The sequence below is a fragment of the Sander vitreus genome, chromosome 6 (genome assembly GCF_031162955.1).
Source record: "Sander vitreus isolate 19-12246 chromosome 6, sanVit1, whole genome shotgun sequence".
NCBI classification, from domain to species: Eukaryota; Metazoa; Chordata; class Actinopteri; order Perciformes; family Percidae; genus Sander; species Sander vitreus.
In genome coordinates, this window is record NC_135860.1 from 31,986,592 (window position 1) to 32,007,915 (window position 21,324).

General features: G+C 39.9%; 3 protein-coding genes across 16 annotated transcripts in view; 2 read left to right on the top strand and 1 right to left on the bottom strand.

Moving 5' to 3' along the window:
- Window positions 1-1,247, top strand: part of LOC144520099 (antizyme inhibitor 1-like) — a 12,755-nt gene extending 11,508 nt beyond the window's left edge. Inside the window, exon 12 of the mRNA XM_078253752.1 lies at window positions 1-1,247. This exon is cut by the window's left edge and continues 29 nt beyond it. Coding sequence (XP_078109878.1) covers window positions 1-86 — 86 coding nt within the window. The 3' untranslated portion in view covers window positions 87-1,247.
- Window positions 1,248-1,548: 301 nt separating this feature from the next.
- On the bottom strand, window positions 1,549-8,885 carry LOC144520100 (Krueppel-like factor 10). Of its 3 annotated transcripts, none has more exons than XM_078253756.1 (4): window positions 8,737-8,885; window positions 7,444-7,598; window positions 4,212-5,085; window positions 1,549-2,377 (listed from the first exon to the last, which is right to left on the bottom strand). In XM_078253756.1, the coding sequence occupies exons 2-4, from the start codon at window positions 7,591-7,593 to the stop codon at window positions 2,115-2,117; spliced, it is 1,287 nt and encodes a 428-aa protein (XP_078109882.1). In that variant the 5' UTR covers window positions 7,594-7,598; window positions 8,737-8,885; the 3' UTR covers window positions 1,549-2,114. The 3 variants fall into 3 exon arrangements, with proteins under 3 accessions (XP_078109882.1, XP_078109879.1, XP_078109881.1); XM_078253753.1 differs by having other exon boundaries at window positions 7,444-7,671; XM_078253755.1 differs by having other exon boundaries at window positions 7,444-7,706.
- Window positions 8,886-16,675: 7,790 nt separating this feature from the next.
- ubr5 (ubiquitin protein ligase E3 component n-recognin 5) overlaps window positions 16,676-21,324 on the top strand; it is a 43,885-nt gene continuing 39,236 nt past the window's right edge. For 9 of the 12 annotated variants that reach the window (XM_078253757.1, XM_078253758.1, XM_078253760.1 and 6 more), the window contains exon 1: window positions 16,676-16,922. In XM_078253757.1, the coding sequence (XP_078109883.1) occupies window positions 16,861-16,922 (62 nt within the window). In that variant the 5' untranslated portion in view covers window positions 16,676-16,860. The remainder of the gene's footprint in view (window positions 16,923-21,324) is intronic. The other 3 variants (XM_078253764.1, XM_078253762.1, XM_078253767.1) reach the window with 1 other exon arrangement.

The window sequence follows — 21,324 nt, forward strand, 5'->3', positions numbered from 1 at the left end:
ATGAGGCTACACTGAAAAACTTCTCTTTAGTCCCCTATTTCCTCAATTCCTGCCAAACGGAGGCTGCTCGGTCTGTCCCAGCTTAGCAATCATCTGACTAGGAAGACTTAACTTTCCTTTACTGGTTGCTGCTGCTATCTTCCTCTGGTCTACATTCCACTAGGAGGACCTGGACCGACAGATAATAGCTTGAAATAGCTGGGACCAGACTTAATTCGTTTTAAATTGAATTTTACAAACCCCAGTATACAGTAAAGTAAATGATTATTATAAGATGTTAATTATTATGCAACAAAATGGATGACCCCTTTAAGAGATGCTTCCCTCCCTTTGCATTGGGCATCCCATTGAACTACAGTTTACACTCATACAGTAGACAATAATTTGAAATGATTATATTTGACAAAAATATTATCTATGTCTTCATTGCTGTTGCCATTCTTGTACAGTAATATATGTATCCCTGGGTGAAAGTGTATTTAAATGGAAACAGATATTGTAGGGTGCTTTGCCACAAGATGTGTATTTATGATTTTAATTGGTTGTATAGTTTATTTTGTGTGATAACAGCTTGATTTCATTATTTCATTTCTAACCTGTCCTTCTCAGTGTTTTGATATGGAGGCTTGCATATGAAGGTGTGTTTACTCATCTGTTTGATGATGTAAATAAAGCCAGTGGGATCAATGTGCAGTGTCACCATGAAATCCACTCCTAGAAGAATGATTAGTGCAGTCTGCTCTGGTGTGGTTGAGAAGCTAATGGCTCAGTTTTCACCAGTAAAGTGGTGTTTCAGAGGTTTTCTAAAGTGCTGAGTCGCTTGCTCCCATACTAATGAAGGGCCGTCAGTTAACTGCTCTGGCACCACATAGCAAAGCAGGTTTATTAAACAGCATGTGCTGCAGATGGAAGAGGGAAGTGTTGATGGATTACAAATCAGCTAACATGGTTTGGGGGCTTTATTTTTTTTTTTTTTTTAAGAATATTTAAAATGCTAGAACCCATTTATTTTGCTATTTCTATCACTATTTCTGTTGAATTTGAAAATATTTATTTTCAAATTAAATAAATAAAAAGTTTTTTCCCAATTGCAAATTAAATTGCAAATTGTGTACAATATCTGTTAATTTGTCTCCCAATCTGTGTTCAAGGCATGATGAATTATCGGGTATTTGCCCGTTAATAACTTCTATATCTGTGCTTGTCAACATGAAAAGTAATAAACACCTCATTGACTGGACTGTGAATCTGTGTCCGTTTTTGTTTTTGACCATTAATATTTCTAAAATGAATATATATTGCACAGACCTACCTAAATAATTGATAATCATTTTTTTTTAAATGGTTTCATCTCATGATTTAATCCAAATCTCATCTTGAATAATGTGATCGGATTTGTTTTAAGAGGCTAATTCTCTCGAGGCAAAACCATCTAGGAACTTTTAAGAGTTGTGCTAAGTCTTCGTCACTACATGTAAAATAGGCAGGACAACACAGACGCTAAAAGAGAGCTGGACATATTGGGGGGGGGGGGGACAAGAAAATAAAATACATGTGTTCAGGTTTAATAAAGAAATGTGTGCAAAATTGTTTTATAACAAATAGATTCTAGGAACAATATTAAACATTCTTTGGTCAAATAGCACTGAAAAGTGAATATGTTTAGCATTAAAGTGTTCCAAAATTTGGGAAGCCCTGGTAGCTCAACTGGTTGAGCGTGTGGCCCACGTACAAAGGCTCAGTCTTAAGCCGCAGCGGCCGCTAGTTCAATTCCAACCTGTGGCCCTTAGCCGCATGTCATTCCCTCCCTTTCCTGCCTTCACCTGTCCGTTCAAAATAAAGGACTAAAATGCCAAAAACAAATCAATCTTAAAGAATAAAATTGATTCACATAATAGTGGATATTTTCAGTGAAATAGTTTTTTCAACTATAATTATTAAGGAATAACAAAGCAGCGAAGACTTGCAACCTAATCTAGCTTTCAGTTCTGCGTTGTTCAACTGTTAGGAGCTGACTGCTGACATGTAGAGATCAGGCACACGCTGTGCACTGTTGGAGGCTCACAAAGCCTCACATTTTCACCGTTTTTACTTTGGTGTCTCATCAGGATGTCTCAGAGAGAGTTTGTTGAAGACAGACTTGAGTGTTGTGGAAGCAGTGAGGTCAGCAGACTGGGTGTCCAGCGGGGCGTCTTCCTCTCTGCTAGGTGTCGTCGGGCGTGCTTGGCGAGGTGGTCGCTACGCATGAAGCGGCTGAGGCACACGGGACAGGCAAACCTTTTCTCTCCCGTGTGGGTACGTCGGTGGCGAGACAGCTCATCGGAGCGAGCGAATCGCCTCTCGCAGCCCTCCCACTTGCATTTGAAGGGCTTCTCACCTGTTGGAAAAGGTTTGGAATTTAGTCCTAAAAGGAACCGATGTTTGTTTGTTATCACACTTGCGTCATCTTTTTGCATATGATGCTGACCTTTGGCTGCTTTGTAAAATGTCTTTCAGTATCTAGAAGAGTGCACTTTAAAAGGGGAACTTTGTTTTTGTTTTTCAACCTGGACCTAGTCTCGCATTGCCAGACCGTCCTCCACAGCGCTGCGGAGGAACGTCTGGCTAGTCCACACAACAACATTAGTGAATAGGCGAAGAACGTGCTCTGGTTTATTGGCATCTCTTTAAACCAATCACAATCGTCTCGGTCGCCGTACGCAGCAACGGTGCCTCTGGTAAATAGCCTCGGGAAGGAGCTTGTTTTGGTGGAACGTGTGCACTCAGGGAGGCGAGCTCTGGAATTACAATGGCTGCCGAGTGTGTGATGAGAATTTTACAAAAAAAAAAAAATGTATTTTGACTGTCGGTTCTATAGCTCGGAGGATGTTTCCCGAATTGACCGGAGTTTAGAATGCCAACACCAAGAAAGCGGAAGGTGAGGGACATCTAGAACCTCATATTTACTAACTAACTAACCAACATATAGACTAACCTGAGGGCTATTTCACCTAGATAGCGGATTAAGCTGGGATTTCCCAGTTATCCTGGCTCAATTTAGCCTTGACTCTGTTTCACAAAAGCAGAGGCACCTAAGTTACCATGGAGATTTATTCTGTACAGCTCGCCTGGTCCCGACCAGGCTAACAGCCAGGATGTATTAATCCTGGAGCCTTTTCTGTTCACTCAGCAGTGCTTTTACCTTATTATTATCAACCTGCATTAAAATACAACGGATGCATATTGCTGTTCATTTAAGTACTGTTATTATTTAAAAGTTGTGACCATTATTTTATTTTTTTTTATTATTATTCATGTGACAGTCATCGTTACTGTTATATTGCTGTATGAAGACTGCTGTTCATATTGTTGTTAGGAGTTTGGTGAATATATTATGGCAGTTGTTGAGATAATTAGAAAGGCTAATGAAGTCTGTTATTAAGGGCGATATGTAACGTGCTGTACATGTGTGTTTCTATAGTGGACCAATGCACCATACATTATTTTAGTTAATACATTTTTTTGTATTCTTTAACAATAAAGGCCCATGTTGGTTCCTCTTCCATGTGCATTGTATTTGGCATTCTTAACACACAGTGTGTGTTGTCCAGTAAACTGGGACTAGAATTTGGGAGGATTGTACAATTTTAAAAACATATTCTAATTGTACAATCCTCTCAAATTATAGTCTTAGTTCACTGGACCAGTAACTATATAGTGATGTAGGCTACTGGACATTCATGTAACAACAGGGAGAGGACACCTCAATGGTTTTTCACCTTATATTCTGCTATTGCTATTATTATTCATTACTGATGAATATACTCTGTTCCATTCATATTTACAGTGTGCATGGGATTTATCACTTAATTGTCTTTATAGTTTCTAGATTTCAGAGTCCAATTTCTTCAGTGTCTTTCTTTTCTATGTCCATGTATACGAGGGAGCAAAGCATATCATATGTAAAGGAGGAAACTCAGCCTCTGTATAAAAAAATAAAAAAATAAATAAAAACGCGAGAACAGTGGACTGACTGGAATCCAGGTCCAGTATTAAGCGAGAAAACAAGCTGAAATGTAGTGGTAATGGGCAATTGCACACCTTCAATTTACGTCCACAAAAGTGCTTGTTTTTGCCGCTGACAGGCTCAGATTATTATTCTAAGTGTCTACAAAATGCATATACTTTTTTAGGTGTCCTATATTTCTATATTAAAATCCTTCATCTCTTACCAGTGTGTGTCCTCATGTGGGCTTTGAGGTGGGAGCTCTTGAAGTAGGTTTTGCAGCAGTCCTCATGAGGACAAACATGACTGCGTACACGGGACACTTCTGGCTGCGGAGGCTTTTGTCTTTGCTCCAACATGGCACGACCGGGCGCGGGGGCGATGGCTGCTAGTTTGGTGCCACCAGGGGTCACCAGTGCTGGCTGGACGTAGAGTGTAGGAACAGCCGGCCGAGGGACGAGGAGCATTACGGGGCCTTTTGCCCCCTGACCCCCCAGGAGGATGACATGGGCAGGAGAAGCTGCTTGTGTTTGTGCCTGTTGTAGTGTAGTGGTGGCTGCTGATGGGATAGGTTTTAGGTGTTGCTTCTGGCTGTGAGAGGCTGTGACAGTGGAGGAAGGACAAGAGACAGGAAGAATCTGGCAGTAGACAGGCGCAGGAGAGACTTTATCATCCAGGCCTAAGAGACTCATCTTGGTCCGACTGGCGTCAAGCACATTTGGTACAGTCACGGTAAAATATTCCTGTGACATGGCTGCATTTGAGTCAGACTGGATTCCAGAGCTCCCCTCAGACTCTCTACTGTTTAGTCCATATTCAGAGCTCAATTCTCTTTTAAAGTCCTTTGTGGGAACTTGAGTAAGTCTGTCTTCGCTGGAGACAGGATGGACATCACAGGAGCCGCGCTGGCCATCTGATGTGTGACGGATGACACTGGTGCAGTGGAACCGTTGCTGAGAAGCAGCAGTGTGTGTGTGCAGATGATTCGCTTCTGTTGGCTGCCAGCTTGGACTTCCAGCTGCTGCAGGTTGATGGAAGGTTGCCCCTGAGGGGGGATGGGTGGCCTCAAAGATGGGTGGACTGTATGGCGGCGTCATACACTGAGAGGAAAGATGGGTTATTTCATTATTTTTATTGACAAACTCAGTCTTGCAAAATAGGAATCTCCTTTAAATCACTGCTAAAAGCCCCACTCTTATTATATGGCCTTCTTTTAATTAGTTTTTTTAAGTTGTGTGCATGTATATCTATATATATTGTATAATTGTGTGTATATTGTTGTGTATGAGTGTATATAGGTATCTTATTATTATTATTATTATTTTTCCTCATTTTGTTCTTACCATTTCACTCAAAATAGTCACTGTTTACTTGAACATTCTTGTTGTTTTTCATTGTTTGATATTTTGTTATTGTATGTTTCTTCATTTTTATTTGATTTTATATGCACAAATAAAGAAAGAGAAAGACATTACAGTTTTACAAATGTACTACTATCATCATAAACCTAACGCTAAAGCCTGGAGTAGCATAGTGTAGGATAAAGACTGATTTGCAGTGCTCGGAGTAGATTGGAGGGACTCTGCTGCTCCTAGACCACTGGTTCTCAAACTGTGGTACGCATAGACAGTATATAAACTGGACCAACAGGTCCCGTTGCTCTGGACGGAGACCAGTGAAGGCCATTAGAAGCACTTTTCCGGTGAGCGCTGAGCGTTACTGAGCAGCCTCCAACTGAGAGAGCAACCTGTCTGAAAGTTGGAAGTCTTCTGGTAGCTGTGCCAAGAGAAATCTCAATCATTCCCAATCTTACAGAGACAGAGAGCGTAGGTATATGTAAGTATATAGGCACAGGCTAATTATTGCTAACTACAATGCTAGTTAACATTAGTAATTAAACTTAAACAGCTAATGTAAGTCGAAACTGCCTGAGAGCTTCTCCTGTACTGTACGGTAATTTCTCTACTATGAGACAGTAAGTCGCGTGGTTATGACACAATCGTTAGCCTATTTTTTACAAAAACGTCTGCTACGGAGCCATAACGTGAGCTACAAGGTAATGGAGCCTTTTATACATTGTCGTGTTTCTTTAGAAATAAACAATGGACAAATAGAGTCTTTAAACGCTTCAGATGTAAAGTTATTCGCTGTCAAAGTGACGCCAAAATGAATGGGAGTCAATGGGATGCTAACGGCGGGTGAGTGCTTATTAGCATCAAAATGGCTCCATAGGAGCTACGGGTTGTTGACAGACGCTTACCCCCTTGGGTAGAAGTACCACTGGTGGTACACAAGCTCCCTCTAGTGGTATACGCATGAAATCTCTGATCCATTTAAAATAAATTAAATAAATTCATTTAAAAACATAATACTATAGAAATACTACAAATAAGTGTTTTTGGTTAAGTGTAATATTTTTGTTTCGGTATCAGCTTGCTACATAGTTACGTTCACGAACGGAGTGCGAACACATCCATGATTAGTTACGAGCTGTGATGGCAAGATAGTAAGCAGAGGTAAAGTGAATGGTTCAAAAACACAGGTACTATCAGGAAGAGAAGTGTGGATGACGAGGAGAATATTATGAGCTGTTGAAACTATAGTGGATGAAAGTGAATGCTAGTCGCTACTTAAAGCTTTAGTGCGTAACTTTTTGATATTAATGAACGTCTGTTACATTCAAGCCATTACCAAATGAGTTGCTACAAAGCTAATGAAGACTATCAGCTCCACACAACTCTCTCTGGATTTCTCAGTGTGACTATGTTCAGAAGATTGTGGCGTCCGGTGACTTTCGCGCACAGAAACTCGAGAGAAGATAATGACCTCTTCTGAAGAGTCCATCATGTTTTTAATCCTATGTGTCCTCCTTAGCTACTAGCAACTGCGTGGAGGAGGGGTGGGGGCGCGTGCGTGATCACGGAAGGCTTGTATCACGTGGACAGTGTTGTTGTCATTACTTAGAATTCCTCATGGGGGGAGCAGAAACTACGCACCATAGCTTTAAGCAGCAGCGGTGAAGTCTCCACAGCACCGGCTAGCAGCAAATTATGCAAAACAGTAATGAGATATGACCTGAGTCGCCTCAAAGTCGGATTCAGTTGGAGCGGCATGGAGGAAGTACAGCGTGGCTGTGGCTGTCCACAATAAATATTGTTTTCAGGAATAAACCTATCTCCTGCGTGAACTATCCCTAGCTGAGTAGGGTAGGCCTCTGCTACTCTACGGTATTTCAACATGGGCCATAATGGTGGTTCTTAGAGAGCCTAATACTTCCTGAAGTGGTACGCGGTGTAAAACGTTCTGTCCTAGACAACCCTTTCAAAGTAATCTTGGGCCTAATGCCATATTCTAGGCCGGATTTTTTAAAACCGTTGTTCAATGCAGGTTTGTTTAAAATATACTTAATATGAAAAATATATGAATATGAAAACTCTCAGCCCATATGAATCCCTTACCAAAGAGTCCAGTTGCACAGTAGACCCAAAGGGGACTGAGTCATCTTCTGAGCAGTCTGAGGACGGAGTCAAGGGTCTGAAGTGTCTGAGCCTGAAGCTCCTGGTCCTCCAGTGCTTCGTCATGGACATCAGAACCTCCACAGCCTCCATGTCACCTGCACCCAAAGGAGCAGACTGGGATTCACCCTGGATGTCTGAGTGGAGCTCCTCAACTTCCATGTTGCAACTCTGAGTGATAAAAGTACAAAGTATAAGACAACACACTATGGACTGTTACTTTCATTTGATTTTGATCATAAACGTTCAATATGACACCCTGTGGTCTTTTCGTGAACTTGTACTGGGAACATAAAATGACATAAACCATAACCATAGATTGTGTACATTTGGTGAGCAGACATACACAGTCCACTCCATGTCCCAGCGTGTTCAATCAACGTTTTTTAAAGCTTGCTTACATATACAGAATATGTAAAGGAGCATGTGAAGTGAGCATGATCAGCTGCTGCTCTTTAGCACTGGGGCCCTTTCACCTACTTCCCTGGGGGACAAGAGCACCAACTGTGCTGCTTACACAAACCGTCACATAACACTTAACAACCCCTCCCCTCCCTACCCCCACCCACGCACCCACCCACACACACACACACACATACACTGGTGTAGTCTACGTGATACGCAGGTATACCCACTAAGAAAGCTCCAGGATTTCCATATACCCACTTAAAAATGCCCAATGACACGCAACAACATACTTTCCATTATATTTTTGATATATTTTGAATTGTCATCTGTTATTTTCTTCTTTGCATAAAAAATAAATAAAGGTATTTCCACCTTAAATTGGTGCATAAAAGTGTATCAGAATACAGGGAATGAAGTCGTTGATGCTCAAAACTTCCCTGGGGGAGGACACCCAGACCCCCCACTATGATATCCCCCCCCCCCTCCCCCAAAGGCAGATTATATACAGTACAGTATTCCCACTACAATACTTTAGACTACACCACTGCGCACACACACACACACACACACACACACACACACACACACACACACACATTACAGACATCACATCCTGAATAACCATCAGCTGCTAGTGTGAATGAACTATGAGCTAAATATGTTATATCTATATGTTGGTCCTATAAGGCTTGACAACCATCATTACACATAAAGCAAAACAAATCACAATACTAGAGTATTATTTGGATTATTTTTCCAGAAACATCATGTCATATAATTTAAATAAATATAGGTCTACAAGACATTGAGATAAATGTATTTACTTACATCTTATGCGGGTCTGTGTGACGTGTTCTGGAGCCCGGTTTACCTGCTGAGTAGGCTCTACTCGTCCTTCCGTCTCGTGTGAACACTTGAGACCAAATGGGATGTTTGTGTCCCAGTTATCTCCGCAGCCTCGTTCCCATTCATCGTTTCAAACGCGGTGGGGAAAAGATAGGCCTGGCTTAACGTCTCGCCCAATAGGACGCAAAGGTGTGTTATGCGCCGACCAATGGGAGATAGACTCGCTGCGTGATCGGGGGCTGAGTGCACCGTGGAGGCAGCATGGTACACAACAGCATGGGCGTGTGAAAAAAAACCCATTCCTGACTACACTTCCCTTCACTCCACCCCCTAATAGCCTACACACACACACACACACACACACACACACACACACACACACACACACACACACACACACACACACACACACACATTAACAACACAACCCCATCACAATGCATGCATGTTTAGCATTAGGATAAAGTTTGAATACTTAACAGTTTCAAATGTCCATTCCCAGTTTCCCAATGTATTTACATTACTATAGGCTACTATCTAATTACTGAAATATGGGGTGCAGGCTGAACAAACCTCCTCATGTTTGGTGTGTAATTGACTAAATAGAGATGAATTGTCACTAGTCATTACCAGAACATGTCTCCAGAAATATGATATCTTTGGAAGTTTGGAAGTTTTAGCTTAGATATTATGTGCTGCGGGTGGGGAATCAGCTGTTCTTTGTTGGATGATGGTTTGCATCTGCTTTGAGATCATTCAGTCTCTTTTTTTAACAGCTATTTTGTATATATTTGTTTCTGTATTGATTGTGTATTTCATATTCATGTTTAGTATGTTTGTTCATGTAAGCACCAACACCAAGTTTTACTTCCGTTTCTGATTCTGATATCAGGCAAATTGTTTCAGAGAGATGAAACTCCTCTGAGAATATACTGTATGTCAATAATATCTTAGCAATAAACTTCACAAAAACAACCAAATGAAAGCAGACTAATGCAAAACAATAAAACAAGTCAAAACACTAGTGTAAGACAAAAAAACGTAACATAATAGCAAAATGAATAAATATTTTAGCCTAAAACCTTTTTACTTGTTGCAATGAGAGGGTGGCTTGGACATTTCGCTCTTATCATTTTTACACATTTTTACCTAAACCCTAATAAACACTCCTGGTGAATCTGCCAGTGACTAGCAGTACATAATGGTTTTTTTTTTAAGAAGTTCCTCTGAAAATCCTTATTCTTATTTGGTCAAATGGAAGAGGCATCAACTTGCTCCAAGTGACAAATCTCGAGTTGAATGAGTTTAATGTAACTTTTTTTTCTTCTTCCTGTTTTAAGTTGATTAGCTGTTTCCATGGCTTCATGTCCTTTGTGGGTACGCCAGCCAACAGGAGATGGCCTCAGGCAGCCCTGTGGATTAGCTAAGTGTCAGCTATCTAGACCTTCCTGCACAGCACAGAAAACCAGAACAATAGACTGGCTGTGTAGACACACAATGGAGAAATACACACTCACACACTTTGACTGAGAGTCTGGCACTGTGGGATGTTCTTCAAAAGCATATCCAGGAATGTGATGCTGGAAGAGGAGAGAGTCTGAGTACAAGTGAAATAATCGTTTTTAATGAGTTATTTTAACAATCCATATCTCTTTAAATATTTAAAGTACTGTTGATGTGTAACTGTGCTAATGTCTCGCTGCTTCCTGTAGCTCTGCATGGCTTACTGAGAAAGCTTATCTGTTGCTCTAGCTGTCTCTATGGTGTCTTGTTGACTTCTGTCTGTATAGTTTAACCTGTAGGCCTACTGATGTCTTGCTGTTTCCTGTTGCTCTGGTCTAAAATCATCTGGCCAAAGGACTACAGTTGAACCAACACTGGCACATTTACAGAAATGTTAATGAATGTGTGTTGTCCTTTATAAAATAAAGACTAAGAAGAAGAATTTAACATCTTGACATCTTGATTCCTGCTTACAGCGACCTAAGTCTAAACTGAAACCATTGTTCGCACTTGTGTTCTGCTTTCTCGAGGAAGTGCCGCTCATCACAATGAGTAGACAATGTACCCACTTTTTATTGTGTACCTATAGTGTGTAGTACAGAGAATTGTGCAGAAAGATGATCTTTTTAAATGAAACTTGTGCTTTAATCATCTTTTTTTTTTTTCACTCCAACAACATAACAAACAATAAACCAAATGAGTTCACAGTTCTAAACTAGAACAATAATACTGTCGTGAATTCATATGTCAAATTACATTTTCTTTTACAACGTAATGCTTTATTTACACTTAATGAACTGACACTCAATTAAAGAATTTCACATTTTTGCATATACTGAAAACATATATTTCCATATGTTTATTTATTGTAGTTAATTATATTCATAAACATTCATTTTTAAATGGTTTATGCATTAAGAAAACATACCAAATTACTTTTTCTATTTCCTTAACTTCTTGCTTTTTTGTATCTTTATAAAGCTGCAATCAATGCTTATATCCCTGTAGGCCACATGTTTGAGTTTTTAATATGAGTCATACATGATTACAGTACGTTATCTTTGTTTTGTTAGTACTTAAAGAAGCACTCCACCAATTTCCAACATACAAGTCAGTTTCCTCATCATGAAGATTATAAGCCTGCTCTGCTGGGGGCTTTCTAAAGTCTGAGAAAAAAACCTGATCATGTCATCGCCTCAGAGCCAGCATTTCTGAAGCTTGACTCATACTAAGGCCTAACTAGCCCCTGCTACACTGATTCTGACCATTCACCTTACGGAAGTGCAACACTGCTGTAGAGCTCCTTTAACTGAAGTACATTAATGATGGGACTTGTTAAAATAACTTATGGCTTTGGCTCTATGAAGAAAAGACTTCACCAAAAGCTTACACTTAAAGTGCTCATATTATGCTTTTTGGCTTTTTCCCTTTACTTTATTGTGTTATATATCTTTTTGTGCATGTTATAGGTTTACAAAGTGAAAAAGCCCAAAGTCCACCCCAAAGGGACTCACCATCTCCAACAGAAAACACTGTTCACAAACTGCTCCAAACAGCTCTATTGTAGTCCAGCCTTTACTTCAGAGACAAACGTGGTCACTTTGGAACACACGTTATAATGCTCGCCTAGCTGCTAGCATGGCACGCCCTCATACTCTGCTTCTGACTGGCTAGTAGTCCTTACCTAGGTACTGTCAGGGCACGCCCTCATACTCTGCTTCTGACTGGCTAGTAGTCCTTACCTAGGTACTGTCAGGGCACACCCTCATACTCTGCTTCTGACTGGCTAGTAGTCCTTACCTAGGTACTGTCAGGGCACGCCTCATACTCTGCTTCTGACTGGCTAGTAGTCCTTACCTAGGTACTGTCAGGGCACGCCCTCATACTCTGCTTCTGACTGGCTAGTAGTCCTTACCTAGGTACTGTCAGGGCACGCCCTCATACTCTGCTTCTGACTGGCTAGTAGTCCTTACCTAGGTACTGTCAGGGCATGCCCTCACACTCTGCTTCTGACTGGCTAGTAGTCCTTACCTAGCTACTGAGCATGTGCGATTCCCAACAAAGATGGAACAGAAGTGAGATGTCTCACTCTGTAGCTAAAACAGAGAGCTCAACACACAGGGTGAAAAGAGGAGCTGCAGCAATGAGCAGTACAACAAAAATATGGTGTTTTTTTGAAAATTAAACCGTGTAAACCTATTCTGATATAACCTCTAAATACAATTATGAACCTGAAAATGAGCATAATATGAGCACTTTTCTTTGGTCACTTGGGGGCAGCAGAACAACCTTATAATTACATAAGTTGCTGATTGACACTTCTGGCAGAGACAAGGCAACATTAGTATTTATTTGGAGTCATGTTTCTGGCGACCTGTTGATTTGTGCAGCATTAAACAAACAATAATTCATACTGCGTGTCTTTTTTAGATAATGGGTTGTGTCAAAACAATATATATGATGACTTCTGCAATAATAATTGTGGTCTAGCATGGTTCAGTGTTGTATTTATATCAATAGGGTTATCAAGCTCCTAACATTGCAGAGTGAGCGGTCATGGCACAAAACAGTAGATTTTTTATGTGTGTCTATTACTGGTCTTTGGCCAATCAGGTTGCCCTAGTTTTATAAGCATGATGCATTGGAGACCCAGATTCTTGGCCGGTGTTTACTAGTTACAATAGCCATGCTCTTTTGAGCAGAACTTTAATTCAATTCAGTTTTATTTATAGTATCAAATCATAACAAGAGTTATCTCAAGACACTTTACAGATAGAGTAGGTCTCGACCACACTCCATAATTTACCCAACAGACCCAACAATTCCAGTAATTCCCTTTACAACATCCTCATGGTATTGTGCAATGGACAAATGGATTTTGTTAGAATCTAGTGGCAGCATTGTCCCAGACATTATGACTTCCTATACAATATCCGCCAACATTCAAGCAAGTGTTGAATGGCAAGTGAGACTAGGCCAACAAGGACTCGCTTTTCTCTTGTGTTGTTCCAAGAATGGACTTTCGTCTCTCTCCAAAAAAGTAAAGGCCTCTAAGATGACAGCAGCCAGAAACAGCTCATTACAGGCCAGCATAATGGCCTTTAAGCTGTGCAGCATCTGTAACTGGCTGTTTGGAGCAGAGGGGTTGTACCTCAGGCCTGGACTGACCTGGTGTTAACAGGCTGAGTTACCCCCTCGTGGTCAGTCCTGCCCTGGACCTGTAATGATATGTCACAACCAGCACTAACAGGAGTTATTTAAAAGTCTTACTCTTCAGCCAGTGATCGTGTTACCTCATTGGGAGTAATCTATACTTCTGGTTGTGGCCTGCCTGACTGACAGGAGCTGGTGCTGGTCCACTCATCTAATATATGTGGAAGATGGTTTAATAAGTTATCATTGGTGATGGTTCAGCTTTGGGTCTGTCTTGGTCTTTCAGGGGTCGGGGAATGTAACACACTGAATTACACTTCATAACAGCTCAAACACTTTGCAAATCAAATTGAAGTAGAATCTGTGTGTCTTTTATCCAGTGGTGGAAGAAGTATTCACATCCTTTACAGAAGTACAAGTACTGATACCACATTGTAAAAATACTCTGTTACAAGTCAAAGTCCTGCATTGAAAATGTTACTTAAGTAAAAGTATGTACTCAATGCATAAGAAATCCTCTCATTTAAGAAACCGGAATTGATCCAAACAGTTCTGTCAATCAACTAAGTGTTCAATCAGCTAATCATTTCAGGTGTACTTGTGGGCCTTTTTATTGAATAGTTCACTTCATAATAAAACATCAGATTTTATAAACTACATGTGTTTTGTGTGCAGTAATCTTAATGTGTAAAGTAACTAGTAACTAAAGCTGTAACAGATGAATGTAGTGGAGTAAAAAGTACAATATTTCTCTCTGAAATGTAGTGGAGTAGAAGTAGAAAGGGGCATGAAAAGAAAAGACTCAAGTAAAGTACAAGTACCTCAAATTTGCACTTAAGTACAGTACTTGAGTAAATGTACTAGTTACATTCCACCGTTGCTTTTATCCATGTTGATCCATTTTCTAAAGCTGCAAACCTACAAACCTGGCTCTGATGATAGTGCAGAGTCCTGACTCGACTCTTTGTACCCATATTTAACAACGCCAGAGGTCATTTGATAACCAAGTGCCCAACTACCTTAAAATAGCTCCGGCGATTTCTGAGTACTTGTTTGACTCCACTCTTGAAAAAGATTAGAGGGTTTTTTTGCACGACAGGGGAACTGGTTTCATTTACCTCTGTGTTGAACTCAGTAAACTGAGACAAATTCTTCAACCTTTGTGTCTGCTGGTTACATGACACATGGCATTTGTAACAAGGCCCAATGAGCTACACAGTTTCATTTCAAATAATCTGCAGTAATCAATATTACCCACCTGTCATTGATGCCGTTAGATATCCTAAGAATGTTGCTCAAATAAATACAAATACATTGTTTAATACAAATCTATTAATGTCCTGCAGCTTATGTGACATGTGTCTTGTTATATTCTAGATGTTCACCTGATACTTAACTAAACGTCTATTTAGCTAAAGTCCCAACAATGTGAACTGCAGGCCAGACTGGCAAAAGACAAAAGAATAGTTCATAGATCAGTCATTTCGGTTAGAATAGGTACATTTGTCTTTGCTTTTGGCAAAGTGGAAACTGCAGATGACAGATAAATGAGGAACCTGACCTGGCGTAGTCAAAAATGTTCTTTCTGTGTCATGCTTTGTTTCATATTATCTTGACATCTCCTTTGGTAAGAAAAAACAACAACAACCTCTCAGTTGCAGTTTCAGTTGTTGAGGGCATTTCTTTAATAGCCTATTTCAATACAGAAATATTTGACAAATGGCCATCCTGGACAATTGTAGAGGTCTGGAGCTAGATACATATAGTACATAACTCTATATATCCATATGTGCACACACACTCTGAGAAGCAGAGCAGGAAAGAGATAAATACTTAGCTTTAGTATGGCTTTCTGGGACTGATTCAGATCCTATTGTAAAAGGTAAACACTGCCATCTTCTGGTGTAAAAAAGACAAAGGCTTTTATTGGATTAGGCTGTAGAATAAAAAAAAACAATCTTATGTAAAAGTCTATTGTCCAAAGAAAAAATAAAAGAAGACTTGTTTCATGTATTTGGCGCAAGAAATACTACAATACAATACAATGTATTCTGGATTGTCAATTTATTTGAGCAATCACATGTCATACTTTGATCCATGCTGTCCTATTCTACGTATTATACCAAAACAAAATCTTTCTTTCTTGTGTAGCATAAAGGGACTAATTTGCATTTCGTTGTGCAACCCTGTGTTGTACAATGTCAATAAAAGGACCTTGTAACCATGTGATGATTTCATCTGCCCCCTTCTTTTCCTTATGTCTGCCAGAAGCTAGTTGCTCCTCTTACATCCAGGGTGCCGGACAAGAATCAAGCACCGCTCAAAGTAGACTTTTCTTATGTCAGTTTTACACAAGGTTAACTTTGAGCCTATGTCTGAGCCAGGGGATCATGCGTGCACCACTGCTGCTTGAATCATCTCTGGAACTGCATAGGATTTAGATGATGTGAAAACATTAAATACAGTTCTTAATGGGAGGGAGCCCAGCATGAAGAGACTTCCAGTTATCTCCCCTTTATAGAGGTCAGATTTGAGTTGGTTCACTGTTAAATATATTTCCAGTGTAAAAATAGCAACATTATTTTGAGAGTCCCACATGCATTTTTTTTCCATTCCCAGAGCAATGCTGACAACATGCCAAGCATTACCGCGTTGTTCCCTTAAAATGTGGTGACATAATATTAAGTCTCGGTTGGTCAGAAGTGTGGTTATTGTTATTATAGTATACTCGTTTTAGCAAAAAACATACACATCATGACATTGACTTTTATTTTGGTTTAAAATGAGTTTAAAATACAATCTAATTGTTTTCCGTTATAGTGTTACATTTCTTACTATAGTGAACCTCATGGTTCCTCCATAAAATAGCATGTGGAATTATTTACGGCACCGGTTTGTAACTGCACAAAGAGCACAATTATTCTCGTTTTTCTTTAGTGTTGAAAAGCCTAAATGATCATACTTGTATTTGATATCCTGTTGTCTTATCTTTTTGTATTGCATTGTCTTAGCTTTTAAAGAAGTACACTAGCAATAGCCTACTTTACCCTTTGTTGGCCTTTATAGTACAGTATTGGACCTTAAAATGTAAATAAACACAGATACGTTGGGTGAACTGGGTGAGAACAAAGACTTTGGAGTGTGAAAGTGTAGTATTTTTCATTACAGTATTCTTGCCTTTCTTCTTGAGGCCAATCCCGTCCAATTTAACACATTTCCTGTTTGTGCTCGGGGTCCAACCAGCGGAGTGGTTGCATGTGCACTAATCAACACACAGAGAGAAGAAGCTTGGTAGAGTTAAGATGGCGGCATGTGGGTGAGGAGGCTGGGATCTAAACTCGAGGTTTTTCGCCATTAAACGATTCATATGAATCCACATATATACAGTAATCGAAAGAAGAACAATTTCCACATCTTTCACACGCCTGTGTGTGATTTTGGATTGACCCCATGACATCTATACACTTCGTGGTTCACCCGTTGCCCGGGACTGAGGATCAGCTCAATGACAGGTATTTTGTTGCGGCCCGTGGAAAATAATAATTTATATCCATATTTACGTGCGGGGTATGATATATAGTATTTGAGATCGTAATTACGAACGATGTTGACATTGTCATGCGCGTTCAGTTGGGTTTAAATTATTTAAATGACCCCCCCAGGGTTGAAACAAGGCCCGGCATCTTGAACAATCCTCGTTAGCCTGCTAACGTTACTACCTAAACAGTCGGTCCAGTGCTAGCTAGATGCTAGCCCGTTAACTGGCTATAGTACGCTAATAGCTAACGCTAGCAGGCTTTTTCCTTGATTCTCTGGAAGGATTGGCTCACAGTCAAAGTTGAGATAGACAATGCGGGTTGGGGGATGGGGAAAAGAGAGGGAAATAAGGGTCGTAAAACGCTCCGTTATTGAAAAGATACGAATTTTCTTGGATAAATTATAGATGCACTCTTTTGACAAGTGTCAGTGTTTGTTTTGCGGACGTCTCGTTGATTATCATGATCAATGAAGTAGCCATCGTTAGCTAACGGATAGCTAGCTAGCTAGCTGCTAATGCTAGCAAGCTAATTCGCTACCACGCTCTTGACAAAGCCAAATATTTGTGTTCCAGTGTCTTTTTTTGTCGGTGTGTTTTTGGAAGTTTAATGGCACAATTGACTTGCTAACGTCGTCGGAAATAATGATTTCATTTGTCTGTGTTTTTAACATTGCGCACCAAGATAAATATCTAAAATATGCAGGGAAGCACAGTTAGCAACATTGCATTTACATTAATCCTGTTATCTACTTTAGTAAGGGGACAAGCCAAGGTTTATAAAGTGTGTATGATCGATGCTGGATTATTCAGTGTTCACGTGATCATACACTTTTGTTTCTTTTCACTGTAACACAAATACCTACAGCATACTCGGGACAGTTTCAATTGCACACAATATTGTTAATAGTGGCATGCTGCAGGCATGCATGTCACTGCGTTAAATGGGGTTTCTTTAGAGGTTTTCGAAACAGAAGAGATCATGAGACAGTAGTAGTTGGAAGAAAGGTCCAGGAAATTTCGTGCGACCTGTATTTTGGCAGAACGTGATTAATGATAAACCTATTTATATCATCCATTGAGATTGAACTGATTAATGAGATGTTCTACTTAAAGACAAAGAGGTTGAGACATGTTTTTAGAATGACCTTGAGATTAAGAACTGGATATAGGCTCAGAGTATTTGAACGCCTTTTGCAGGTTGGTGTACTATCTAACTCTGGGGGACCAGCTTCGGTCTAACTGACAGGAAAGCTCAGTTACTCCCCTGGTTACACATGCTATTGAGAAAGCCACCCAAACATCTTGGTGGTATGGACCATTGGTTACCTTAAGAGGTCATGGCTATTACATCCCCAGGCATGCATGCCATTGCATGCTACAGTCACCATGTGCTGCTGGGAGGCCCCCTCCTCTCTTCCCCATGAAGGAACTTGCAGTTGTCAAAGCAGATAAGTGCCTCTATCTGAAGTAAAAGGGCTTGGTCCAGCTTGGCTTGTTTGAAGTGCCTGCCTGGCATGAACATCCAGTCAGATTCCCTCAACCAAATGCCACTGGCTTGCTTGACCTAACTGATGTCTGCTTAGACACATTAGTTTAGCACAGTGGAATGGCAAATGCCATTCTTTGTTCATAGTGAGTTGGATGTTTAATATGTTTTGGCTGTGCTTTAGTGAAACTGTTTTTAAAATCGCTCAGTGAGGCGAGTAGACTTTATGTCTGTGCTAGAGTTTGTTTGATGGGTAGGTTAGTGAATGACTGATCTTGATGCTGTGCGAGTAATTTTCACCTCCCTTCCTGTAGTGTTTGGGCTGCTGCATGGGCTTCTAAATGTGCTTCTGTATTGTGAGGATATTTCTACCTTCTTACTACTTGTATCTTGCTCAATTTCTTGAGATTGTTTCAAGGCATATTTAGTGAATTACATGGACAATGGAAAATGAACAAATGGCACATTTACATCAACATTCTACTATTTGTAGGCCTAAGTGGCCATAACATTTTCATTGCTTGTCTTTTGTCTTTGTGCAATCATGAGCAAGATTTATAATATGTTTAGGGTTACACCTGGTATTAACATTTAAATTGTGTTTTAAGTAGTATACCTGATCCATAACTGCAATGCATTTACCTTTACCACTGAGGGGGAGTTTTCTTCTTCTTGCCTTCCATCCAAAATGCCAATTGGCATTTGTTGATGTTTGAGTAAGGTCATTCATCACAACAGGTGCACCTGTTCTTCTGTACCAGGTGTGGAAGAAACGCTTTGCGAAGCTATATATTCAAGGTGACAGCATAGGCCAAATAGGTGGAGCAGTATGTATGTTTCTTGACAAGACACTAGACGGGTATCGGCATACAATCTCAGACATCGTGGTTAAGCATGTTCGGATAAATGCAATTCCTTAACACTGTCAGATTGTCCGTCTGTATTGTTGGGCTGTCCAATTAATCAAATTATAATCGTGATTTTTGGCTTCTAACGATCACAAAAACAATGTAATCGAGAAAATCAATTATTTTGCACTTGAACATTAGCTTTGGAACTATTTTTAATTTGTCTTGTGTTCTGAATGGGGGAAAAAAGAGGATTAAGGGAAATTTCCAATTTCAAGGTGTTTTCACTGTTTTTTAAGTTCAATAAATGCAACATCTTTCCAAAAGTCAATCGTGATTTCAATATTGACCAAAATAATCGTGACTGATTTATTTTCCATAATCGAGCAGCCCTACTGTATTAGTGTGTGGGAAGTAAATTGAAATCTGGAGAGCAAACAATGAAGAAGGTAATTAGACCATGACCTGCAACAGCCAACAACAGGCAATTAAACAAGGCGGTTTGCTTTATAAAGTGGTAGAGCTGATTATGTTCTACGTTCACAGCAGTCCATGAATGTATAGTTTTCGGTACGTTATTCATTACTAATTCAGACATTGTTATGTTGCAGTAGCATGCTTGACACTTGCTTTGCACTCTTAACGTTTTTTCACCATCCTCCCAGAATTGTCCCGAAATACAATCTAAGCCATCCCAAAATGAATGTGGACCTTTCCAAATTTAAAATGTTTGTTTTCTACATTATTATAAGTGAGAATAATTGAAAGTGACCTTTAACATAAATAAAACATCGTACAAATTATTAGATTTTCAATCTAATGTCAGTAAGGACTATTGTTGAAAATTAGCCGGCTGGCTAACACTGGCGCATTTACAGAAATGTTGATTAATGTGTGTTGTCATTTTTTTATATATATATATATATATATATATATATATATATATATATATATATATATATATATATATATATATATAAAATCTACTTTTTTTTATTTGAGTTGTCCCCCAAAAGCTAGACATGACCATGCTAGTTGGTGTGTTTAAAAGTTGGAGGAGGTGCTGGACAAGATGCATCTCATAAGAAGAGGTGCAGCATGTTGCCATGGACAAAATGCAAGGGGAGATCTCATTGCAGCCTTATGTCCCATAAGGCGGGGGTCTTCAACGTTTTTTTTAAACCAAGGACCTCTTAACTGAAAGAGAGATGGAGCAGGGACCCCATACTACTAATGTTGTATAAAATGAAGTTACATAATAAACTGGGCCTACAATGACGTGTGGGCAGCCCAAAGCCTTTATACGTAACCTTTTTAGTGCATAGAATACTAAGCTATTAAAATAATAATTGTTGGCATGATTTTATAAATCTTTAATTCTCAACATAAATGTGGCACAGTGAATCCTTTGGGATGAACTGTATTTGTGGATGGCTACCTTAGTGACTACCTTACATATAGGCTAGTAAGCCTATCATCAGTGGGGATTTATATTTGCTAATAATATGTTGGATTCATGTACAGACTTTTTAATTTTTGAAAACACTTTCAAACCCTGCAGTGACTCTGAGGACCCCCTAGGGGTCCCGGACCCCCTGTTGAAGATCTCATGCCATAAGGGATGAGGTGGAGTAAATAAGTTAAGTGGTTAAAGTTAGTAACATGATTTAAGCTGTTGGGGAGTTTTGACTCCTCGTAGTTAATGTAACGTTATCGTCAGCTCACTCGTAAATGCAAATGTCGTCTGCTGACTTGATGGCTAGTGTTAACTGTAACATTACCGTTAAACAGTCTAACGTTAGCTAACTGGTAACGTTATCTCGCAAGCTTACTGACTTATTCAATCCAAGTAAGGTGAAGTCAGAGGCTGACGGTTCAGGCTCTGGCTCTGCTGTGTGTTTCCCTGGTGTTTGCTTTCTTGATGTATCGTTAAAAAAGCACAGCAGTATCCCACCACAGGACGCCACTGCCATTGTACGTCACTCTGACAGTCAATACTGGGGGTGACAGGCGTCTGATTTCACGGGTCTAGCTATGTGCGT